The 15038-nt window shown below is 37.8% G+C and overlaps 1 protein-coding gene across 2 annotated transcripts in view; it reads left to right on the top strand.

Moving 5' to 3' along the window:
* Positions 1-290: 290 nt before the first annotated feature.
* LOC121369620 (presenilins-associated rhomboid-like protein, mitochondrial) overlaps positions 291-15038 on the top strand; it is a 16685-nt gene continuing 1937 nt past the window's right edge. The window contains exons 1-8 of one of the 2 annotated variants that reach the window (XM_041494647.1): positions 291-401; positions 3864-4122; positions 5701-5847; positions 6952-7090; positions 7751-7900; positions 8957-9027; positions 12503-12613; positions 13422-13519. In XM_041494647.1, coding sequence (XP_041350581.1) covers positions 343-401; positions 3864-4122; positions 5701-5847; positions 6952-7090; positions 7751-7900; positions 8957-9027; positions 12503-12613; positions 13422-13519 — 1034 coding nt within the window. In that variant the 5' untranslated portion in view covers positions 291-342. The remainder of the gene's footprint in view (positions 402-3863; positions 4123-5700; positions 5848-6951; positions 7091-7750; positions 7901-8956; positions 9028-12502; positions 12614-13421; positions 13520-15038) is intronic. The other variant, XM_041494655.1, reaches the window with a different exon arrangement.

The following is a 15038-nucleotide window of genomic DNA, read 5'->3' as shown; positions in this document are numbered from 1 at the left end:
TGTAATAAAGGCCGTGCTTTGTACTATTCTGTCTGTCGAATGGTGATTATTAAAAATAAAAACTTGCTGCTAAACGAAAAGAGTAGCCCATGGTGTGGCGATATTCCTTTTTCAATATCGTTGTGCTACTAAACCATATGAGAGACAGCATATCCTAACCTTAATTAAAATGTGCTGAATACTTCCTTTTTTCTATTCAGTATGCTAATAACACTGCCCATTTTGGGGGGTCTTCAAGAAGTGAAGGAAAATAAACACGAAAGGAGAAGAAGAACGTGTGTAGAATAAGGAAAGATAACTCTAGTAATTTTGTGTGTCCTGATGTAATGATACTAATGTCAAATGTCGTGTTTATCTCTGCGTACCTTGTTTGGGTGTGCTGTTAGAAATAGTATCCGCAGGTGTGGCAGATAATTTTGTTACCACAGAAATATTTATGTCATATTTTAACTTTATACATTTTAAAAAGCTTTTACGACACCAGAATGTTCAATGTAGTTCAGTCGACCTGTGTCGAAGCGCGTGCTCACTTCCAAGTAATACTTGCTTGATGTGCCACTGGTAGCAGGATCTATCGCCCTCGGTGGACGTTTGTCCTCCCCCGCCGCCCGCCTGTCCCAATCTAGTGTTGTAATATCCGGAAGGACTTTCCTTTGGCATTGTCACTAACCCTAACCCTAACTGTTTATTATAAGTATTTATAATGTTCTTTATACGTGACCGTGCCAAAGTCCTACCCAATATCCACATGTTAGGTGTCTTCTTCTTCTGCGTTCAATCAAGATTTGGCTGTATTTAGATCAATGATCCGGATGTGATGACGAAATGTGACGTGTTCTGGAGGTCGTTGATAGGTCCAAAGAGTGATATTGAGGGATGTGTCGTTTGTCCAAACTTTATGAAGGTTCTCTTCCAGGTGTGGGCAGTTCTGTAGGATGTATTAGGTGTCAAATAGCTCAAGTTTAAAAATGTGCAGAGGTGTTGTTAAATAAAGATTGTTTTTCTAACAATCCAAGTTTGATAAATCCGACAATGCCGACTCATGATTTTTTCTTCTGGGATAGTGGAAATTATCAAGTGTATTAACTATAATACATAGTCAGAATGGAGAGTACATTTGTGTGTGTGTGTGTGCAGAGAGGGTGGATGGGTTGGGAATTCATTGCTCCAAGACCTCTATAAACTTCACTCAAAAGACAGTCTAGACTCCTCCACACATTCACACGTCGTTCGAGAGCTACATGTAGATGGTTTTTGACAGAACCTTTATTATTATTTATTGTCATCAGCGACAAGTCCTATATCGGCCTCGGTGGCGTCATGGTTAGGCCATCGGTCTACAGGCTGGTAGCTACTGGGTTCGGATCCCAGTCGAGGCATGGGATTTTTAATCCAGACACTGACTCCAAACCCTGAGTGAGTGCTCTTTAAGGCTCAATGGGTAGGTGTAAACCACTTGCACCAACCAGTGATCCATAACTGGTTCAACAAAGGCCATGGTTTGTGCTGTCCTGCCTGTGGGAAGTGCAAATAAAAGATCCCTTGCTGCCTGTCATAAAAGAGTAGCCTATGTGACGACAGTGGGTTTCCTCTAAAAAACAATGTCAGAATGACCATATGTTTGACGTCCAATAGCCAATGATAAGATCAAAAATCAACGTGCTCTAGTGGCATCGTTAAATAAAACAAACTTTACAGAGACAAGTCCATAATGAAAATCCAACATTTTGCCCACCACCAAGTAGGCAAAGATTCTTTCTGTAATAAAACAATAATTCTGTGATTGACATTAAATACCTTAACATTGATAATTTTTGAGTTTGTTAATATTTCACATACTAATCACTAATTTACACACACACTGTAGGAAGAAACCTAACCTGAGTACTTTGAAGGTAAGCAGGGTTGAAAATTAGCAGTTGCCCGTGGCGACCTTTATTGACTAAGGGCGACTATAGAATTTTACATAGGTAGTCCTGTTGGGCGACCATCGATTTTAAGGTCTGGTGAGTATGGTACTAGTTAGAAAAGAAACACACTGATACTGAATCGAATATGACAAAACACTCTATAGATCTGGCAGCAGAAGATGTAGAACATGTTCTATAGTTTAACAACACCAACATAATGAATAAAGATAAAATTCATATAAAAACATATTAATTTATTAAGTTTTAAACCCATACCATCTCAAATAACATTCTATTGGGGGTAAAAGTGCAGTGTAAATTAAAAAAGAAGTTCTTTACAAATTACCATCAAACTGCATAGGTTTTTTTCTGATATATGTTTTAAGGCAATTGATGGAACATCCAAAGTAATCTGAATGACACAACCATAATTTACATGATCAGGGCCGTATCTCTGCAAAAAGCAGTCGAATGGGCATTTGGCAAATAGTGGATGTTTCCATGGATCTCTTTCTAGTGACTCACTGGCCTCAGTGGCGTCATGGTTAGGCCACCGGTCTACAGGCTGGTAGGTACTGGATTTGGATCCCAGTCGAGGCATGAGATTTTTAATCCAGATATCGACTCTAAACCCTGAGTGAGTGCCCCGCAAGGCTCAATGGGTAGGTGTAAACCACTTGCACTGACCAGTGATCCATAACTGGTTCAACAAAGGGCTAAATATAATTTAATTTACAAGACTACATGCATATTCTATAGCCCAGTTCTTGACATGGACCTGATTGAAGAGAGTAATTTACAAGACTACATGCATATTCTATAGTCCCAGTTCTTGACATGTACCTGATTGAAGAGAGTAATTTACAAGACTACATGCATATTCTATAGTCCCAGTTCTTGACATGGACCTGATTGAAGAGAGTAATTCATTGTTCCCCACTGAAGGAAATGGTTTAGTTAACAATGCACTCAACACATTTTATTTACAGTTATATGGCGTTGGACATATGGTTAAGGACCACGCAGATATTAAGGGAGGAAACCTTAGTGGTTACTCTTTTTGATTAGCAGCCAGGGATCATTTATATGTACCATCTCATAGATAGGATAGCACATACCATGGTCTTTGATGTACCAATCGTGGTGCACTGTCTGGATACATTATGAGGAGCCATTTAAGATATTGCCATATTGATGCTATATAAATTCATACGCTAAGGGGAGATAAAAACTACTATCCACGGGGGAGTGATGGGGAGTGTAAGTAATAGCTCTCATTAAACACTGATGTCTGTAGGTCCCCAGGACAATGGAAATATATTTTTAATTTATACCCAAAGTAACCAAGAATTCTGGTTACAGCACCTTATTTTGAATTTTAGTGCTTTGCATGCATGATCATATTGGGAACTCTAATAAGAATTTACAATTGCCAAAATTGTAAGGTATATTAGCTGTGGGGAATAGTTATATGATAATAGTGAATTACATGTGTAATTGAGCAAACATTATAACCGGTAGTTCAGTATTACAGTAGGTTTTATGACCACCAAAGATCTTGAAGGATGATTGGGGTCAGAAGTGAAATTTGAAAGTTGACGTTTTTTTATCAGTAAATAGCAAATTCAGACAATAAAAATAACTAAAAACAAAATAATAACAACTGTATGATCAACAGAATGAAAAAGATTGACAGAAATAATGTTCCACAGTGATTAATGGACCTTCCTGGAAATTGTCAAAATCGAGAATGACACCCCACTCATGTGTACAGGGCAACTGTGTGATATGGAATGTATTTCGGTGTGTTGATAAACAGACCTGAACGTTCTTTACTAGGATGTCTGTGGTCAAAACGTATGTTCGGTCTAATAGTTGATATTAACATTAATATTTGAGGTTCTCCTACTTTTTTTGAAGAGTAATATATGACTTTATTCTTCTATTCAACAGTGAGATTTCTCAATGTGTGCAGAAATGTTGGAGCCACTCAGGAACTCATGTCATTTGTCGCCAAAACATTCTTCCTCAAAGTGGAAGTTCCACCCTCTGTCGGGGATCATCGTGTATCAGGTCTGACAATCATGGACTGCTGTCTAACTTTCGTGTAGTACGAAGTTTCAAATCACAGAGGAGATTGCAAGTCAAAGAACAGTCTCGTCAAGATGGCAGAGCTTCCCTGCTGTTTAAACCGTTCTGTTTTACAGTGGCTGTGAGTTTACATTTTCTATGAACAAAATTACGGTATGTGTACAAAAATGGGTGTGCCAGTAGTGTCTTGGTCAATACGTGTACAGGAGGGATTTAGTTCAGTTGGTAGGGTGCTCACCTAAGGTGCTTGGATCAAAGGATCAAATCCTCTTGGTGGAACCACACTCTGATTGGGTTTTTTCCTGTCCCCTCAGTGCACAACGACAAGTATATCAAAGATTGTGGTATGTGCTGTCCTGTCTGTGGGAAAATACATGCAGTGAAACCTCTCAAAACTGGACCCCTCTGTAAACTGGAATTCCCTAAAAACTGGATGTTTTTCGTGACCCCTTTTTAAATATCTGTACAGAAGAGAACCTCTCTAAACTGGACACCTCTAAAACCAGACATTTTACTTGGTTACTGGGTGTCCGGTTTAGAGGAGTTCCACTGTATAAAAGATCCTGTGCTACTAAAGTAAAAATGTAGCAGGTAGCCTCTAAAAACTTCCTGTCACAATTAAAGTAAAAATGTAGCAGGTAGCCTCTAAAAACTTCCTGTCACAATTATAGTAAAAATGTAGCAGGTAGCCTCTAAAAACTTCCTGTCACAATTAAAGTAAAAATGTAGCAGGTAGCCTCTAAAAACTTCCTGTCACAATTAAAGTAAGCAGGTAGCCTCTAAAAACTTCCTGTCACAATTAAAGCAAAAATGTAGCAGGTAGCCTCTTAAAACTTCATGTCACAATTATAGTAAAAATGTAGCAGGTAGCCTCTTAAAACTTCCTGTCACAATTAAAGTAAAAATGTAGCAGGTAGCCTCATAAAACTTCCTGTCACAATTAAAGTAAAAATGTAGCAGGTAGCCTCTAAAAACTTCCTGTCACAATTAAAGTAAGCAGGTAGCCTCTAAAAACTTCCTGTCACAATTAAAGTAAAAATGTAGCAGGTAGCCTCATAAAACTTCATGTCACAATTAAAGTAACAATGTAGCAGGTAGCCTCTTAAAACGTCATGTCGCAATTATAGTAAAAATGTAGCAGGTAGCCTCTTAAAACTTCCTGTCACAATTATAGTAAAAATGTAGCAGGTAGCCTCTTAAAACTTTATGTCAGAATTAAAGTAAAAATGTAGCAGGTAGCCTCTTAAAACTTCCTGTCACAATTAAAGTAAAAATGTAGCAGGTAGCCTCTTAAAACTTCATGTCACAATTAACAAATGTTTGACATCCATTGTTTTGATGATTAATTAATCAAAGTGCTCTAGTTATGTCGTTAAACAAAACAAAGTTTTAACTCCTATGTGTCAAACAAATGTGTGTGTGTGGATTTTTTGGTGGGTCATAATGATGGGCAGGGGAAGTGATTTTCCATTACACATGTAAATAAATATTAATTAAATATCAATTTATAAGTTCTTAACAAAGCATTTTCTCTCCCTATGAGGGCTCAGTTTACATCCAACATTTTTGCCAAAACTCGTTAACAAAAATCCTGAGGTAAACCCTGTGTGTGTGTGATGTCTTAAGCACTAGAGCTAAAACATTACAAAATGTAAAAAATTAGCACTAACAATATTTAATTATATTTTATTTTCTTTAGGTTTGTGGCCTCAGTTTTACTGGTGCCACCATCTGGCAGTATGAGTGTATAAGGGCACATGCACACCAGATATTGAAAGGCATGGGGAAAGCACGTGACCAGGTAGTCGGGTATATACCACAGAAGAATTTTGGATTTAGATCACAAGTGAGATTAAACAGATAACTTAAAGCAGTAGACCCTAGTTTCAACCCGTAAAACTGGACACTAAGTTTAGTTAATCTTCAAACCTGTAACACACTTGGATAATTTTACAGTAGTATGAAACAAGAGTCTCTGATGCTGGAACAGGGAAATATCCTTAACAACTAACTAGAGCTCGACTCCGTAACCGTTATTTCTCAGACGCACATGCATTTTTAAAAATATTAAAAATGCATTTTGTGGTATTAGAAACACCAGGATGACCAGAAATATTTCGGTTGTACAGAAATCCATAAATTTAAACAATAAAATATAAGTAATGTTTGATTTCAGTGATCATAACGGCTCTAATACTGAACAATATGCCTTAGTATTTAAAAACTAGGGTCTGTCTCTTTAAAACTGAGTACTGTAAATATCATGCTGGGGGAAAATATATAGGAACAATTGGCCTCATTTTTCTTTCATTTGCAATTATAATTTATTTTTATCACAAACATGCAAAATAATTTTGTTTTTATTTTTAAAACATATTCATCATCACGAGAGGACGGGATCTAGCTCAGTTGGTAGAGCGCTCACCTGAGGTGCTTGTGTCAAAGGATCGAACCATCTCAGTGCACCCATTCTCTGTGTGTTTTTTTCCTTCCCAACCAGTGCACCACAAATTATATATCAAAGGCTGTTTTATAAAATCCACTAGCCATGGGATCAGTGATTTAAAAAATTTACAAGCCCTACTTTACTTTAATACAATTTTTTCTAAATAATAATAATGATCAGATATGTCACCTAAAGAGGAAGATAGAGTTTATCACTAACATTTGGGGATTGGGGTGGGGGCATGGTATGGCCATGGTATGTACTATCCTGTCTGTGGGATGGTGCATATAAAAGATCCCTTGCTCCTAACGGAAAAGAGTAGCCCATGAAGTGGCAACAGCAGGTTTTGTCTCTCAATATATGTGTGGTCCTTAACCATATGTCTGACACCATATAACTGTAAAATAAAATGTGTTGAGTGCATCGTTAAATAAAACATTTCCTTCCTTCCTTTCCATCAAAGAATGCTTATTTTTCATAACAAAACTCCATTAATCTTTTCAGATAAACTCTATGTGGAACCGTTTGTCATCAGGTGAGAAGATTGTCACTGGACTGATAGCTTTCAACGGCTTGATCTTGATGCTGTGGAAATTACCCACAATGCACCCCTTTCTCATCAAGTACTTCTCTTGCCATCCTAGTAAGCTGTTGGTGGTTTTTTTTTTTTTTTTCTTGCTTTGTTCAAGGCATGCATTGTTCTGTTGTCTGTTTTCATATTCCAATTGGTTCTCAATGTGTGGGATATCAAACACTGTAGTACATAGATATATATAGAGAATATTAAGTGACTTTCTGTGAGAGTCCATTTGTATTACAACGACTGTGGTTTCAATTGTACAAAATCATGAATAAAAGATCAAAAGACATATCCTACAATGTTGGAGGTGGAAAATATTCCATGGGGTATCTCTGTCACTGTGATAAACTAAATACAGTTGAGTCCTGTTTACTCGAACCCCGTCAGAGCTCAAGAAAGTCCGAGTAGTTGGACCTAACCATTCGGTCAACATCATGTAAGTCTAACTCGGGACTTACTTTTTGGTTCGAGAGTTGCAGTGCATTCAACCCTTCCAAGTTCGACTCGGTGAAATTCTACTCTATATACTGAACAGCACTAGAATCATGAGTATTTTAATACATATATTTTTTCATGATAAAATTAATTCAGTAAATAAAATTGGGGCCAGTAATAATTATAATTTTTTTTTTATAAGTTGAATTACATAAAACAGTTGGTTTTATGGTTAACTTTTTAATGATATATCATTAAATGATTATGATTTTTAAAATTTTATTTCAGATTCATCTGTGGTTTCTATGGTGCTTTCTGCCTTCAGTCATATAAGTTTTATACATTTTGCTTGCAATATGTACGTCCTGTGGTCATTCTCAACTGTAGCTCTTAATTTGCTGGGCAAGGAGCAGTTGGCAGCCCTGTACATAAGTGGAGGTTTGTCATTTAGAAAGTATCACTGAGAAATATGTCTTGGGCATTTTTTTTCAGTATCAAGGAAACAAGGAAATGTTTTATTTAACAATGCACTCAACACATTTTACTTACGGTTATATGGCGTCAGACATATGGTTAAGGACCACACAGATATTGAGGGAGGAAACCTGCTGTCATCACTTCACAAACTATTCTTTTCAATGAGCAGCAAGGGATCTTTTATATGTACCATCCCACAGACAGGATAGCACATACCACAGCCTTTGATATACCAGTCATGGTGCACTGGTTGGAACGAGAAATAGCACAATGGGCCCACCAACAGGGATCGGTTCTAGAACGGCCACGCATCAAGAGAGCACTTTACTACTGGGCTAACGTCCTGCACCTTCTTTAGTAGTAGATCACGATTAGAATTAAAATGCAATGAACATTTTATATGCAGTTGGCAATGTATTAGAATTCCGATATTTTCTGTTAATTATGCAAATGTTATATGTGGGATCAATTAAAATGTACTTATTTATCACAGACACATAATGAAAGTTTCAGACATTGCTACTGAATTCTAAAATGTTATATACTATTTGCTAATTAATTTTCATACTGAGAGAACTGCTGTTAATCAAAATTTTGAAATCAAATGTTCCCTGAATGTGTGCCAGGTAAGCTGTTGATGACATAGAGCATCAATGAAGAGTTGAAAAGAAACTATTATTTGATAATGTACAATTTCATAGATTGACCAATAGAAGACAGCTGTTTTGTGAGAGAGAAATATCCTGGCTGCTGTGTACCGGTACTTTCATTGCAATTGAAATAGTGGGTCCTCTTTCGAATAGTAATACAGGTTATATGATTATTGAAAATGTTACCAAATGAGCTCAGTATACCATGACAAAATGAGTAAAATTAGCCTATGACTTGTGGTGGAACTGTGTTCTATCCCCCCATCTGTTGTGATTATCATATATTGGACATCAAATAGCGGTAGTTTAAAATGTACCGAGGTTTCATTTCATTCCATTCCAATACTGACTGAATTGTGTGTTTCAGCTGCCGTTTCATCCATGGCCAGCCTCACTAACAAGATTTTACGGAGAAGTGTTGTCACATCACTGGGGGCCGTGAGTATTTGGAGCTGATTTACCTTACATTATGTCCAGATGAAAACATTCAGGAGGTTCTAATAGCCAGGCTTTCTGCCAGAACATTATTTTAGGGTACAAACACACATGCATAGAGTTTTAATCAGTGGCTTCATACTTTGGATCAGTAACTGTAGCTTAAAATCACTAAAATACCACCTCGTTACATAATAAAAACAAAACAGACCATAAGTGCCTTTACTACATTTTAATTTTTTTTTTTTTTTTAATAAACACCACAAACAGTTAACACATAGACAAAGATATTTTTTGTTTTTTGGACATTACAAACATGGATGATGATGAGATGAATGGTGAAACAACAGTATTTCCATTTCGCTCCACATTTGCTGTCAGTTGAGCTATCTCGGTATCACCCACGTCCGGGGTACACAGAACCTGCAGTGCATGCTGGATAATCATCCCCTTTGTGGGGTCATACACTCAGGAGAAGCACTCATAATCGCACCCGTGAAGTGGGTGAAACTCGGTGTATGTGGCCTTACACCTACCCATTGTGTCTAGCAGTGCACTCACTCTTGGTTGGTGTCAGTACTGGCATGAAAAATCCACCATTTCCTCAGGTGGGATATGAACCCAGTACCTACCAGCCTCAAGTTCGATGGCATAACCACTACACCACCGAGGCACCATCTACATGGTAATGGATTTGTAGTCATTTTAAATTGGACACTGCATTGCATGTACTTTGTCAACTTTTAAACAGCAGTTCTCTTACTATAAAAATTCTAGAAATATATCCGTTACTTTCAAAGATTTTAGCCAGTTTTACCCTGTGTACCCTCTTGACAGAAATCCTGACCACCACTATGTTTGTCTATTTATAGTTCAAGTTAATCAGGTGACAAGGGGGAGATAATCGGTTCACCACTATGTTTGTCTATCTATAGTTCAAGTTAATCAGGTGACAAGGGGGAGATAATCGGTTCACCACTATGTTTGTCTATCTATAGTTCAAGTTAATCAGGTGACAAGGGGGAGATAATCGGTTCACCACTATGTTTGTCTATCTATAGTTCAAGTTAATCAGGTGACAAGGGGGAGATAATCGGTTCACCACTATGTTTGTCTTACTGTAGTTCAAGTTAATCAGGTGACAAGGGGGAGATAATCGGTTCACCACTATGTTTGTCTAACTATAGTTCAAGTTAATCAGGTGACAAGGGGGAGATAATCGGTTCACCACTATGTTTGTCTTACTGTAGTTCAAGTTAATCAGGTGACAAGGGGGAGATAATCGGTTCACCACTATGTTTGTCTTACTGTAGTTCAAGTTAATCAGGTGACAAGGGGGAGATAATCGGTTCACCACTATGTTTGTCTAACTATAGTTCAAGTTAATCAGGTGACAAGGGGGAGATAATCGGTTCACCACTATGTTTGTCTAAGGTCTCACTACACAGATGCCATCTGCCATTGAAACCCATGTTAAACTGCCCAACTTCAAGCGAAGATTGCCCATAGAACGGGTTCTCGTTGGCACTAACAACATACACCATTGCAAACATACATTATATAAGCATTTATTTTCACTCCAAAATTGAGAACATTTCCGTCTCAGTTTTTTGCTATATGACCGCATCTGGCTGTAGTACCGGTCCGAATAGGTGGTTCATTAACCGATTCACCCCGGCTGTCACTTGCGCTATATACCCATGTCCCAAAAGGTCGATGCACAATATTACAAAATAACATGGGCACAATACAGCCAGAAGGCTTACCATTAAACATACATATTGTTTTAATTCTTCACCATTTGCTAGAAGTGAATATGTGACCCATAACATGTGTCCCAATTAGGAACTATAGTGGACCGTGATGAATGAACTGTCACCCGGAAGTGATCTGTGTAGTGAGACCTTATGGTCTCACTACACAGATGCCATCTGCCATTGAAACCCATGTTAAACTGCCCAACTTCAAGCGAAGATTGCCCATAGAACAGGTTCTCGTTGGCACTAACAACATACACCATTGCAAACATACATTATATAAGCATTTATTTTCACTCCAAAATTGAGAACATTTCCGTCTCAGTTTTTTGCTATATGACCGCATCTGGCTGTAGTACCGGTCCGAATAGGTGGTTCATTAACCGATTCACCCCGGCTGTCACTTGCGCTATATACCCATGTCCCAAAAGGTCGATGCACAATATTACAAAATAACATGGGCACAATACAGCCAGAAGGCTTACCATTAAACATACATATTGTTTTAATTCTTCACCATTTGCTAGAAGTGAATATGTGACCCATAACATGTGTCCCAATTAGGAACTATAGTGGACCGTGATGAATGAACTGTCACCCGGAAGTGATCTGTGTAGTGAGACCTAACTATAGTTCAAGTTAATCAGGTGACAAGGGGGAGATAATCGGTTAGCTTGACAATGTGATGATAAATAGGAGATAGTTTGATTTATTTCCAAATATTTTATCCAGTTTATAGTGGAAAGTAATAATTTTAATCAAGTGCAGGCATGCATGTATGGTTACTAGGATGTTACAACATTGAGAAATACAAAGTAATGTACTAATAAATAACAAAAGATCAATGAATTTGCGAAAGAGTTCTATTTTGTTTGGTGTTCACCTGTATTTTTTTTTGGGGGGGGGGGGGGGGGAGGGTGAGTATGGTATATGACTACTCCATGCTTGTTGTTTTTATCACCCAAGCCCAGTGTATTCGAAACCCCTGCAATTAAGAAAATGTCCACAACAAAAAAAAGCATCATTGAAAAACCCCTGAATATACAATGTAGTCCAAGACAAATGTGTGCCGTGGCCCGTGGAGAATTAAAAACTCCATGGCATTGCTGATTACCGTGGACAATTGCAGGGATTGGAATCTGCAGTGTCTGCCAAAGTAATCATCCCCCCATGTGGGGTCATACACTTGGGACACACACCTATAATTACACCCATAAAGTGGGTGAAACTCGGGGGTGGTGGGGATATATGCTGTACTGTTCCTCACTGAGCCTCACGGTTCACATGCACTGGGTTGAAGCCCGTACTGAAATGAAAAATCTCACAATGAACCTGTACGTGGGTTACCACATTCTATGCAGGCTGTGAATTTAGCAGAATTCCTTGCTTTTGCGAATCCCAGATTTTAGGTGAGAAACATAAGATTATGAAACAGAATCCCAAAATACCTATATATGTATGTTGAAGCACATTTAATGGCCTTACACCTACCCATTGAGCCCTTAAGAACTCACTCTGGGTTGGGGCTGGTACCAGGCTGCGAACACTGTATCTTCCAGTCTGTAGTCCAATGGCTTAACCATTACGCCACCGAGGCTGGTCTGGCACATTTATGATTCTTGTGGAATCCTAAGAATGAATCCTCAACTCAGTGCCTGCTGTGTTTAATTTCATGCCTGTTAAACATTCCTTTCCTTTCCTTGCTGTTTTGTTTGTTGCAGTCTGGAGCTCTGCTGGCTGTGATTGGCGCCGTCTGCTACAATTTCCCTCAGTCGAGACTCAGCATCGCCTTCGTGGGAGACCTCTTCCCACACTCGTTCTCAGCAAAAAGTGTGAGTGGCGTTAACATGCAAGACTGACTCATCATATGGAACATGTATTCTAAGAGTATTCCTAAAGCAATACATGTCCTCTTGGTAGTACTAAACCAGTGAACTTCCGGCTGGGTCAAGGTTCGAGGTGCACCCAACTTTTGATAGGGCAGTTAACACCACAAGTTCTGTCATTGGTGGTGAATGTGTTGGGTGTAAAAAATAAAATTAGTTTCATCTTGGCCAAAAATGTATGCAATTTTACTTCATCTAGTACCACTGTGTCAAGTAGCCTTGTACTAGAAACATGTATGTGGTACCTGTTAAAAAACCGGTAGGGTAGTCATAGACGCTACACGTTATCTCTGAAATGAGCAGCTTAACCCCTAATTTTTTCTGATTCACTTTTAAGCGTAAGGGGTGTAGTATTTTATATCCGTAGTGTATATGTTGATTGATACGCTGCAGGTAGGAGTTTTAGCCACATATTGGTATGTTACTATTGTCGTCTATGAGATTTGATTTGGTGGTATACACCCTATATATCTGGCCCAACAAATTTTTGTATCTCCTAAGTTCATGAGCCTTAACTTTGTAAAACAAAAGGGGTAGGAGTTTTAGCCACATATTGGTATGTTACTATTGTCGTCTATGAGATTTGATTTGATGGTATACACCCTATATCCGGCCCAAATATTTTTTGTATCTCCTAAGTCCATAAGCAAAAGGGGTGAATAGCACAGCTATATTTTATGGTAACCTGTATGTGGGTTACTAGACACCATGCTTGTTTCACTGCCTGCTGATGTCTGTATTGTATTCTCTACAGGCTATCACATCACTGGTGGTGTTCGACCTGGCAGGACTCGTGTTTGGATGGAAGATCTTTGACCATGCGGCACATCTCGGGGGAGTCCTGTTTGGAATGTAAGTACAGGATATAGTTATATAGCACTCGCCTGAGGTGCTTACAGTGTAGGATCAAATAACCTCAGTGGACTCTTTCTTTGATTGTTTATTTTTCAAAGCCAACTGGTATATCAAAGGTGCTGGTATGTGCTGTCCGTGACATTAAACTTGTTCATTGATTTGTTTGCTTAATCATTCATTCATTCATTCATTCATTCATTCATTCATTCATTCATTCATTCATTCATTTATTCATTCATTCATCCATTCATTGATTCATTTATGTTTCAAACCAGTGCTGTAAGAGTGCTAATCAAGATATCATATACTACTTGATGTAAATAATCAGCTGCGGTAAGTGATTGTAACAGTGGAGGTGAAACGTTTCATTTTATCTATTTGATGATCATTAGCTACTAGTTAGGAGATAACCATATGGATGTTTTAGATTTGCAGGTGTTATTGTCTATTTGATGATCATTAGCTACTAGTTAGGAGATAACCATATGGATGTTTTAGATTTGCGGGTGTTATTGTCTATTTGATGATCATTAGCTACTAGTTAGGAGATAACCATATGGATGTTTTAGATTTGCGGGTGTTATTGTCTATTTGATGATCATTAGCTACTAGTTAGGAGATAACCATATGGATGTTTTAGATTTGCAGGTGTTATTGTCTATTTGATGATCATTAGCTACTAGTTAGGAGATAACCATATGGATGTTTTAGATTTGCGGGTGTTATTGTCTATTTGATGATCATTAGCTACTAGTTAGGAGATAACCATATGGATGTTTTAGATTTGCGGGTGTTATTGTCTATTTGATGATCATTAGCTACTAGTTAGGAGATAACCATATGGATGTTTTAGATTTGCGGGTGTTATTGTCTATTTGATGATCATTAGCTACTAGTTAGGAGATAACCATATGGATGTTTTAGATTTGCGGTGTTATTGTCTATTTGATGATCATTAGCTACTAGTTAGGAGATAACCATATGGATGTTTTAGATTTGCGGGTGTTATTGTCTATTTGATGATCATTAGCTACTAGTTAGGAGATAACCATATGGATTTTTTAGATTTGCGGGTGTTATTGTCTATTTGATGATCATTAGCTACTAGTTAGGAGATAACCATATGGATTTTTTAGATTTGCGGGTGTTATTGTCTATTTGATGAACATTAGCTACTAGTTAGGAGATAACCATATGGATTTTTTAGATTTGCGGGTGTTATTGTCTATTTGATGATCATTAGCTACTAGTTAGGAGATAACCATATGGATGTTTTAGATTTGCGGGTGTTATTGTCTATTTGATGAACATTAGCTACTAGTTAGGAGATAACCATATGGATTTTTTAGATTTGCGGGGAGATGTTATTGTCTATTTGATGAACATTAGCTACTAGTTAGGAGATAACCATATGGATTTTTTAGATTTGCGGGTGTTATTGTCTATTTGATGATCATTAGCTACTAGTTAGGAGATAACCATATGGATTTTTTAGATTTGCGGGTGTTATTGTCTA

The sequence above is a fragment of the Gigantopelta aegis genome, chromosome 1 (assembly GCF_016097555.1).
Source record: "Gigantopelta aegis isolate Gae_Host chromosome 1, Gae_host_genome, whole genome shotgun sequence".
NCBI classification, from domain to species: Eukaryota; Metazoa; Mollusca; class Gastropoda; order Neomphalida; family Peltospiridae; genus Gigantopelta; species Gigantopelta aegis.
The sequence above is the reverse complement of the archived record's forward strand: the minus strand, read 5'-3'. Positions and strand labels throughout refer to the sequence as shown.